This window comes from Sinocyclocheilus grahami, unplaced genomic scaffold (genome assembly GCF_001515645.1).
Source record: "Sinocyclocheilus grahami isolate Dianchi unplaced genomic scaffold, SAMN03320097.WGS_v1.1 scaffold307.1, whole genome shotgun sequence".
Lineage (NCBI taxonomy): Eukaryota > Metazoa > Chordata > Actinopteri > Cypriniformes > Cyprinidae > Sinocyclocheilus > Sinocyclocheilus grahami.
In genome coordinates this window covers 167,746-179,386 of record NW_015505486.1, presented here as the reverse complement: position 1 = coordinate 179,386, position 11,641 = coordinate 167,746, and the positions used below count along the sequence as shown (strand labels likewise).

Below are 11,641 nucleotides of genomic sequence, written 5' to 3'. Positions count from 1 at the left end.
GTTTGAGACTTTATTGTGAGGAAAACACGTTTAGGGCAAACGAAAGGGCTGAACTAATGTATGATAACAGAAGAGCCACATTTTATTTGATTTACAATCACTTAAGTTGGCCCAATTGATGATTCCAAGCAATTTGACGTAGGAAATGTGTGTTTTAATAGAAATATCACACACTGGGACTTCTTGCCAAAGAGCGTATTTATTCAAGAATGTATGATTTCGAGTTTCTCTCGGGTTTCTTCATGTATAAACTCAATCTGTATTCATTCGTATACATTTTTCTCTCTCCTATGTTTGTACATATGCATTGCTCTGTGTTGACATATAATTCATTTTTGTATTATTTATATCAATGCATGTGCCATACTGTTACATCAAAGCTAATGGATGAAAAGGGAAAGCTGATAATACAGTGTTGAAGTCTGCTTCCGTCTGTTGATTTGTAATGAAGCTGAACATTTCAATGCCTGTTCACAGTAGGAATGTCCTGCACTCACACACACACTACCACACAAGTTTAATTTGGGGATGAACTATTCCTTCTATTCTTATTAAGCACATCTTCTGTATACACACAGCTGTATTTACAAAAGTTACATGCTTAGTTGCGGTCTACCAAGTTGTACTGCAGTACTACACTGAAAAATCCCAGTACAGTTCTCTTTCAAACATTCTTTTAATAAAGAGATGTGCTAACTGTGGTATTTGTTACCATGGTACACTTTTGTGAGGGGACGCGTTTAAAGCTGACCCGATTGAACACTACATCGTCGCCATTTACGTGTAGACCACGCCCCCTAGCGGCTGTTTTGGTTACGACCGCCTGACGTACGCGTTTGCGTGAGGGGCGTGGCCGCGCAGCCCCTCCCCCTCCACAGTCTGGCTGGAAAAGAAAAAAAAACTTTTTGTATCGAAGGAATCAACAGCCGCCATCTTGTCGCGGATGAGCGTCAGGATTTCGGGAGAGCATATATTATTTTTTACGCACCCTGCTCCATCAGAACCGGGCCTAATAGCTTCCCCGCGACGGAAACGACAAGCTTCGGGCCGAATCGCGGATCTTTGTGGCGAATATTAGCGTAATGGAGCCGTTTTTGTGGTCGGCTGGAAAACCCCCGTATATCTGATTTCCCCCTTCAGCGCGAGCGGCGCTCCTGTGCCACTCGCCTATATTAAAACTGAATTATTAGCTCTCATTTTTCATTTATATTTTCGGACTTCCCTGATTATTCGCTTCGGGCTGGACATGGAGCTTGAAGGTCTTTATTTTTCTTCGCAGAAACTAGCATTTTTGAACCGAGCCACTTGAAGGAACCGGGATTGAGGATTTTTCTCCCCTCGTCGTTTGTTTTTCGATTTTTAACGATGGTATAATTTATTTCCGTGGGGTTTGGGGTGATCATTAAGGTTAATTATGCGGGTTTTGGGTGTTGGATTATCATGGGGTGAATGGCGGTGGCGGAGCGGGGCGCTGTTGAGTCGCGTTTGAGCCCCATCTGTTAATTATTGGCCCTTGATCGCTGAATAATAATAGAAAAACCCGAGGGTTGATTTGATTTATTTCGCTTTGTCCCCCCTCCCGGGCTCTTGGAAGACGCATTTATTGCTTTGCCGTGTTTTTTTGTGAAGCGAGAGAGCACGATGGCTGATAATCTGCTGGATATGGGTCCCTCCAGCGCAAAGCGGCCCAAACTCAACTCACCTGCGCTGTCCTCCTCCGACACTCCAGGTAAGATGCTGCTGGTCACACCTGTCAAATCTGAGCGCCTCCAGAGATCAGATCCGGAGGAAGCTCGCATAGACCAGGTCTGCCGTTTCATAACACGCTCGCTCAGGTGTCCGATCAGAAACCCTTTAGACCAGGTGAAACTCTCACGTGCTCGAAGAGAAATCTCTCAGGCAGGGTTCAGGGAGCGGTCTCACCTGTCCTGCAAGAAACCAGGTAAGTCTCGAAGTCAGAAATCTCTCACCTGTCCCACCAGAAACCGATCAGTTCAGGAAAGATGTTCGGCTGTCCATCTCGAACCCCCTCAGACCAGGTCCAGGTCTTGCTAGCGACTGACCAATCGTGCTTCATTTTTATGACCGATATCTGTAGTTTTTGTTTCATTTCTGAAAACTGATATGCAGATCCAAAATGTTTACACAATAATAACTAGATGGACATTAAACAGCAATAAAAACATATGCTTTATAAATATTTTATTATAACTTGTTGTTTATGTAGAGTCGGATATATATAACATAAATAGTAAAATATGTAAACAAATTACATTTTTCAGAAATATTTATTTCTGTTTTTGAAAAATAGGTAATTTAGATTATCTATCTAACTAGTTAGCGAATGGTTAAGCTACCTATTTTTAAAAAAAATAGACAATTATTTCTGAAAAATTTTGTTTTTGACATATTTTATAATTGAGAATTGGTTGGGTGCTTTTGTTTAAATGTCAAATGGGCCACTTATTAATAGTTTTGGTATTAAATAGCTGATTAAGTTGAAATGTGATGATATCTGTAAAATACGTTCTAGATAACGCCACATGTTACTTTTCTGCTAACCAGTGCAGAACGATTTTATTTCTAAAATCCAAAATTTTTATATATCTAAAATAATTGATGATAATAACTAGATGATTGTTGGACAACAATACAAATATTAATAAAATGCTCTTGTTTATAAGAAGTTAAGAATGAGTAACTTGTTTATAATTACGTTTGCATTTGCAGTATATTCTCTTGTTGGTTGATTTTTTATTTTTTTATCTGTCAAATGGTCACATTTAATAGGCAGACTCGCTATTAAAGAACCAATTGACAGTTGTAAAGTGTGAATATTGGTCTCATATGTCAGTCAAAATGGCTTCTGGTCGCTCCCTATCTCTCACCTGTCCTGTCAGGTCAAGCCAGGTTCAGGTGCGCGGGAGCTGATGGCAGGGGGCGGTGGATATTTGTGGAGGTCAATGTGGATATTGTGGATGAGTTCTTCTGTCATCACGTTCTATTAGTTCTACAGCTTCAGTTTCTGAACTTTCACGCTCGGTAACACATACAGCTGTTCCCTCACCACAGTGCAACAGTGAAAAGGAACTTCTTTCAAACAGTGTCGCGTTCCGAACATTGTTTAAGCGACATACACCGGTATTGCGGTATTTTAAAAATTCATATCATAACAAAAATAAACACCGGTATTCGGTATGAACCAGTATACCGCCCAGCACTAGGTGAGACACTTACCTATCCCATAAGAATCCTCTCAAACCTGGGTTCAGGTATGACTTTCACCCCAAAACCTGGTCTATGTGATAATCTTACAGTCCATCAGAAACTGATTGTTCTTGTCAGCGTAACTCTGCTGCATGAAGGCAGTTCCGGCAAAACCCCTTATTTCCAGTATGTGAGGTTTAGTCTGCAAGCAGGGATGTTGAATTAGTGTATATAAAACACATCTGTGCACTTTAATATGTGCAACAAATGTTTGCATTGAATGCAATATTTACAATTTTTTACTATCACAAAATGTCTTTAAGACATAACTTTCTGCACCAGTTTTTTTTTTTTACTCACTTGAACTGATAGTGACTTTTGAAGCCATTCAACTGCTGAATGTGATCGTATTCCTGTGGTATGCAATGACATTGACTCTGATATTTATCTTCATATGCTCTTCTGAGTGAGATCTTGTTGCAAGTTATTCATATAGATGCGGCTACCAAGCATCTCCGGATGCAGATTTCTGTGAGGGCTGCTAATAATCAGTGCAATGACATTGCATGTTAATTTAGGGGTAGATTTTTAGTAAGTTAATATTTACACACGCAAATTTTTTATGTTCATTTATTAATTGAAATATTAAATAATACATTCAATAAATATTGAGTCATCCTGCAGATGTGAAATGATCTTTTAAGCATGTTACTGTTTCAAGGTTTTGGGTGATTTATATTAGATGGCATGCTTCAACGTTTGGATGTGTAGGATTGTAATTATGAATGGATGGTTTCTCTAGTCATTGTTTATAGGAGCAGCCACCCACTTGATAGCCATCATAGCAGTGAATTTTGAACAGGCAAGCATTACTCATTCTCCAGAAAATGTGAAATTGTTTAAAATATAATGATAGACGCTAGAAAAATGAAGACGCGTTTAGTAATTTCTGTAGTCTTGTTTTAGTAAGCCGAATGTAGGATGCCTTCTGGTTAGGATTTCAGGTACGTCCTAATGGGTTTCTTGTGAAGCAGAATGTTTTGTTGCAGAAAGTAGCATTTTGTTTAAGAGGATAACTTGAGACTCGCATCAGGAAATTCCACTGCTCAGCGTGGAGAGATCCGTTATTTCCTGTATCCCTAAATCCTCCCATGTTTTTTGTTTAAGTGCACTCTGAAGTTTGACACAAAACTAGCCATTTTCTAAATGTGACGTAAGTGGTGTTTGCTGCGCAAAAGCCGCAACATTGATGCTAGAGTGGAGTAGTGTATAGTTGCTAATAGGGCTGGGTATTGAGACGGATTTCACAATTAGTTTTGATCTCGATTCTATACCGATTCATTTGGCAATCAGGTGCAGTACATGGAAAAAAAAATCTCTTGAACTAATGCTGTAAAAGGTACAATAAATCCTGTCAGTTTGTACATAAAGTGATTTGTAAACAGCATTTAAAATTGCACACAAGGCAGTTTTTATCATAAAATTAAATTTAATTCAAACATACACTAAAAGGATAGTTCATTTGCTTTTAAGTGTGTGTAAATCATGGGGTAATTTTCATTTTTGGGTGAACTATCCCTTTAAATATTGATGAACAGGTCAAGTAAAAATGTAAATATATAATACAGTCGTCTATATGTTTAGCTTATTTCTATAGTAAATTTTTTCTAGCTAATTTGAGTTCAAGGTCAATGGAATGGATTTTCTAAGGTAAACATAAGGTTACGCGAAAATGTTTATAAGCGGTTGAAATACTGATTGAGCGACATGAGACATGACACATTTTGCTAAATTGTACTTTTTCTTTCAACACCTTCTGATGGTCATTCATGTTCATTTTGTGCAGTAACTAATAGTAAAGCATAAGAGATGGATCGGTTCACATGGGCTCCACGCTGAGGCTACAGCAATCTGTCACACCAAATTAAAGAGTGCCAAACAGTGTTTATTGCTTGAATTTCGTAATAAAATTAACAGAATTTGAAAGCTTAGACTTTTTCATATCAAAAGTAGCAAAACACAAATTATTGCGATTTATTGGATGGGAGTCATGCTGTAAATAATGATTCATTAAAGGGAAAGTTCACCCAATAATGAAAATTGCCATAATTACTCACCCTCATGTCGTTTCAAACCCGTAAGGCCTTTGTTCATATTCGGAACACAAAATAAGATATTTTTGATGAAATCTGAGAGCTTTCTGACCCTGCATAGACAGCAGTGTAACTGAAACGTTCCCAAGTCCAGAAATGAAACGAGGACATCGGTAAAATGGATCATATGACATCAGTGGTTCAACCGTAATTTTACAAAGCTGCGAGAATACTTTTCGTGTGCAAAGAAAACTAAAATAATGACTTTATTCAGCAATTCTTCTCCTCCAAAGTAGGGCGACACGATATATCGTTTCAGCATCGATATCGCGATGTGCGCATTCGCGATAGTCATATCGCAGGATGCCCGATGTTTAGTATAGGCTACTGATCTTTATACTGATTGTTTTCTTTGCTCACACACAGACACTGTGTCTACACCGGATGCGACAGTTGTACAGAGATACCCATTTTAAATGCATTTAGTAGCAGAGCTACTGCGAGCGGTTTTCAGTGCTGGAAATCCATTTATCCTTTGACACTTATGCGTCGTCGCGGAGAGTGCAGGTCACGGTTGCTTAGCAACGGCAGACGCCATGAAAGCACAAGCTCCCGAGCGCTTTGGAAAGAAGGAGAACGCGACTGGCGTTTTTCATGTGTTTTTAGGCGCAACATGTGAACTGCCCCAAAGTCTGTCTACACTGGACGCGACAAAGCGACCATTGCCCATCATTTGAACTTTGTGTCAGTACGTCATAAATAGAACGTGGCATCCGTTTACTGTCGGGGATTTGTCGTGCCATGCCGCATCCAGTGTCAACCCTCTACATTGCGGGTAAATCACTCGCATATGCAACTAAATCTTCACTCTGGCGACTAAATGATGTCTAATATTAGCCAATTGTTAATACATTCTCAGATTTTACTCGCCAGTGTGAGTTGGAGGCTAAGTATAAGTTTAGCTCAGATGTATTTCACTCGCCGAACACACTCTGACTGAGCACTTCAGAGTTTCACTCTTCGTCAAGCGATCTGTGCTGTTTTTCAGTTCATCTGAATGGATGTGCAGCGCACCTGTATTTAACGTACCGTAAACTCTAGTGTGAAGGCGCACTCCTCGCCGTCGCTTTGTTTCACACACACGCAGCGAGAGAGGGAGAGAGAGAATAGACGCTCTACCTATGCGCGCTACATGTAAACGATATTCTTTGTGTTTTGCTGTCAAAATAACGGAGTTCCTTTGGAATTCTTCAGCTTTTAAGAGCTACCGCGTTCTCCGGTAGTGGGTGGAACTAATGCGCAAACGGCAATCTCATTGGCTGGCGCTCACCAATTAACATCCCTGTTTTGATTTCAGCAAATCAGTTTGAGCGAACGCACACAACCTGATTAATATTCATGAATCCAGTAGCTCATTAATCCTTGGTGCGTTTTATATTGTTCTTCTTAGTAGAATTCGTATCATCTAATCAGTATTTTTGTTAGTTTTTTTTACAGAAACACTGAATGACCAAATAAGCACCACCACCAGTCCGAAGTTCAGTTAAAATTACTAATATGCATTCATACATGGTTATCAAGTTTTAAGTTCTATCATTAAATAATACTGATTATCATATTATAATGCTTGACTGACTGATGTTAAGAGTGTACTTTCAGATATTTATAAAACTGTGCCATTTTACAAACAAACGTGTGTGTATATGTATATATATGTATGTATGTGTATATTAGGGATGTGCGGGTCTAGTCGACTAAATGGTACAGCTCCTACTAGTCGACACTGAAAACAATAGTCGATTACACGACAGAAAAAAAAAAAGAAAACCATGATTTTTATCATTCAAATTGCCATAATTTTAACATTGCATTTAAAACAGTTTAAATAAGTTAAAATAAAACGTTTGAAAAATAATACATTATTTTTAAGTGTATCTGGGCGGAAACAACATTTTTACCTCAGACCTCACTCGCGTTTTCTTCGTGCCAGTTGTGGCGAGTTCAAAAATGACCGAGCAAGGTGTGGGATTATTTTGAATTAGAAGGAAGCGGAAAAGTTTTGTGTAAACCGTAATGTCAAATTGTCTTACAATAACTCTACTGGAGCGATGCGTAATCATATCCAATACAGGCACGTAGGCGTTAGCTTAGAGGCTGGCCAAAGCCAGCAAATGTCAATCACGTCATTCACTACAACCCGTCGGTGCTGCGATCCCATCCGCGCCGTCTATTCCTCTAACGAACACCCACTTCGGTGGTGGTGCGGGATGTCCACGTGCTTTCTGAAACTGTCGGCTTGCTTTTCGTTATCTCTGCGTGCCTGCGACTTCAGTTCCTGCCGCGCACGTTTTTTCAAATGCAGGAATTTTATTGTTAATCGCCTCAGGTCCCGTCTTTTACCAGACCACGTTGATAATTTCACTGAACAAATAACGCATGGTCTGAGTAAGTAAAATGGGCATTGTTGCATTGCTTTGTTTTTAGACAATATAGCCTATACCAAGTATGTTTTTAAAAGCCGTTTTAATGCTATTTCTTGATAAACCTTCCTATTGTTTTTAACTTGTTTTAATATGTTGGCTAATGTTATTTAAAGATTAAGAATTGTCAGGCTATTGATTGATTTTCCATTGTTCTGCATTTCCCCAGCTGATCTGAATAAATAAGCTATGCTTTGACCGACGTTGAGGGTATGCTCTTCTTTTTTTTTTTTTCTTTTTAACGACCACTTAAAAAGAAATAACGCAAGGCAAGTGTGCGGCAAGCGGAATTCATTGAGGGATTTGACAGTGTGATTCATAGATTAAGTATTTCAAATATATGCTACACGCACGCACAGGCTTTTTTTTTCTTAGCATCTTTTGGGGGTTTCTTGCTTTTAGACTAGTCGGATACAAAACTTTTGTTTAAACGACAGTCAAATTAGTCGTCGCGCACATCCCATGTATGTATGTATGTATGTATATAATCTGGCGAGTAAACAAAAAAATGTACTAGCCAATGGCAATTCAATTGCCAAGGTGTTCGTAGAGGGCTGAGTGTAGGCTGACAGCATCACTGATCATAATGTGTTCATTGTATTTTGTCGAGTCGCGCCGCTCCGCTCGCGTCCGGTGTAGACACGGTGAGAGCCACGCAGATGCACGTGAACACTGAATTCTGTTCACTTCTGTGTCTATTTGTGCCTGAAATACTGTGCTCTGCAAGTATCAATTGAGAAAGAAAATGGATGTGTAACAGTATATTGGTTTACAGCAGTTTAATGTTCCTGAGGCTTTCTGCGTTATGAATGTAAATCAAACAACAAAACACAAAGAAAATTCACTTTTGTAGCTTTAACACAGATTTATTAGATTTATACAGTGAAGAGACTGCAGTGTTATTTTACATTTGATTATTCAATTTCTGTACCTGAATACTGTTAGACTTACCTGAAAAATATAAAGCACTGCTTATTTCATTTGTATCTTTGTTCTGTTATATTTATCTATGCTTGTAATTTGTTTATTTCCTATGCTGATTTACTCGCCTACAAAATCACCCCAATCATTGATTAGTTTTTTTTCTAAATAAACTATTCAAGTCATGTGGTGATTTTTGTTTTCATATCACAATATATATCGCAGAAACACTTTTTTTTTTCCCCCCAATACCGTGCAGCCCTACTCCAAAGCACACCTTCTGCCATTATAGAGAGTACCTCTGCACGTAAACTCGTGTGTGATACACAAAACGTATTCTTGTAGCTTAAAGCGTAAAATTGCTGTTGAACCACTGATGTCACATGGACTGTTTTACCGTTGTCCTTACTACGTTTCTGGGCCTGGGAACATTTCAGTTACATTGCTGTCTATGCAGGATCAGAAAGCTCTCAGATTTCATCAAAAAATCTTAATTGTGTTCTGAAGACGAACAGAAGTCTTACGGGTTTGGAACAGGGTTGTGACTGTGAGGACATTTTCCCACCGGTTAATTGGCGTGCGACAGCACCGATAATACAGGTATCACTGTGGGGTGGGGTTTTTTCTTGCTTTCCTTCGCTTTTAAATAGCTTGTAAAAGCGGCGTGTGCATTTTACTTTCACTTTCAAATTAGCAGCAATTCAGCATAAAGTAATTGTCCGATTTTAGCTCGTTTGAGTTTTCCCTCTTTTCCTCGCTTTCCTTCACTTTTAAAGGTCCCATATTGTCAAAACTGAAATTTCCTGACTTTTTTTCATGATAACTGAGGTCTAGGTGCTATGTAACTACCATATACGTTTCAAAACAGTCAGTCCACAGTAAAATGCACACAGCCTGCATAAAGTAGCTGTGATTTTTCAGGAACCGTTGTGACTTCCGTAAAAAGTTGACGTCAGAACTACACAGTCACCGCCTTCAGTCACCACCCCGAGCACCGCCCACCATCCCACTCTCCTTTTGCCAAACCCCCAGACAACATCACGTCCATGCCATTGCTGAGCAACAACAACACGGATACATGTCGAAAAGGTTAACTTTAACAACGAAACCAGATTGGCCGACCAGTAACGTTAAACACTCACTCAAAGGATGGACGATCTGACAGGATTGTTACTGTGAGGTGGATCACATCTAATGTGTGTAGTAAAGACAAACTCACCGTGTCTATCTAGTCATATCATCAGTAGTATTATTTGTGATTTAAATTTTGTGAATGGGAGTTTCTTTCTCTTTTGCTGTGTTAAGCCGCGGGCTTCGGGATGTTTCCACTTTCGAATTCGCGATCTTGTTGTCACTGTTTTGCTTACATCTACACACCTTTCATTTTTTAAGACTAAAACAAAAGATGGATTCATTGTTATTCTTCATTAAAAAGCACAACAATAATAAAGCAGTAAGAACGAATAAGATGAGGCATGGCACACACCACATGCTGTATTATATACGACTAATAAATTACAGAACGTTTAGTAAACACTGAAGAATCAAATAAATAAAAGAGAGCCTCCATAGCGTAATGTGAGGTAAACGGCAAAGATAAGTTTTTCAAAAATGAAAACAAAGAAAAGTAAAACTAACGGTGACAGTGCTTGCATGTTTTTCACCCCCACAAGAATACCAGCATGTTCACCTTCTCTGGTTTAAGAAGCGGTCTCTTACTTGACTTTCGCTTGAAAACCATCCATCGTTTCCTCAATATGCGCGTAACTCGTGCTGATGCGGCGCGTATACTCTAAGCGCCGTTTCGTTATGCTTTCAGTTTCGTTTTTGCCGTTTGATGTTTGAACAGAAATTGAAGCGCTTATGAGTTGACCAATGTGGTGGTCGCGCCAGTGCGACCGCACACAAAAATGTCTGGAAATCGGCACAATCGCCAAAGTCCTAAAACAGACAATTAATCGCAATAACGTGACTATTTTTAGACAATTAATCGCCAGGCAATTTTCATAATCGTGACAGCCCTACTATCAATAACATTTTGCTTTTCAAGCAGGAATAAGCTGGTTGGCCAAATAGTCCCTTGAGGGCTAAGACACTTGTTCATTTCCCTAAATTAATGAAATATTGACTGTTATATTTATAACCATGTATACACATTCCATAAAGCCCCTATTTTACAAATAATAATGCAATCAGGAGATGGTGTGATGCAATGAGTGGTTTCCACATTTTTAAACATTTAAAATGAATGAAAACAACGTGCACAGTTATCAAAGACACGAGTGCGCATACAGTCGTGGAAAACTATGTGTTCGGCAGTTAAAGATGCGGCACGTCTGTGGAGTGCGCGTCATGGGAAACAATGTGCTCAGTAATTAAAGAGCCAGGGCGGCGTTTCTGTTATTTGGTTTGTGACATGCTTACGGAAAACGCCGGCACAAGGCTGCTCACAGCGCTTGGTCACGTGTCGCACCAGAACTGTTTTCGGAACCGAAACTTAGAAATTGCTCACGGTTCCGGTTCTTTTAAAAAAACAGAAAAAAACAGTTCTCGGTTCCCAACTGTAGCTATTAGAAATCAAATACACTGCTGGACAATAATCAATCATTTGCAATCTATAATTTTCCTAATGGCAATTTTATGATCGTTTTATACTACAAACAATTATTTAAATTTTCTGCACAGAATAAGGTAAAAAATATATATACTTTATAGTTTCTGTACTGTAATTGTCAATTAGCACTGCATCATTCATAAATTGTGTTTATTGTCTTAACATTTCCGTTCATTCGGCTTTTTATACAGTTTAGATGCAGATATAGCCTGGCACGTCTATGAGCGCGAGATCACCTCTCCATTGGCGAATGATGATTCTGAAAGAAAACGCGCCCGATGTCTGTTTGCTATAGCAACAAAAGCTATATGCATCTGATTATCAGA

The 11,641-nt window shown here is 39.1% G+C and overlaps 1 protein-coding gene across 1 annotated transcript in view; it reads left to right on the top strand.

Moving 5' to 3' along the window:
• The first annotated feature begins 918 nt into the window (after positions 1–918).
• Positions 919–11,641, top strand: part of LOC107601576 (CREB-binding protein-like) — a 58,151-nt gene continuing 47,428 nt past the window's right edge. The window contains exon 1 of the mRNA XM_016293812.1: positions 919–1,729. Within this exon, the coding sequence (XP_016149298.1) occupies positions 1,642–1,729 (88 nt within the window). The 5' untranslated portion in view covers positions 919–1,641. The remainder of the gene's footprint in view (positions 1,730–11,641) is intronic.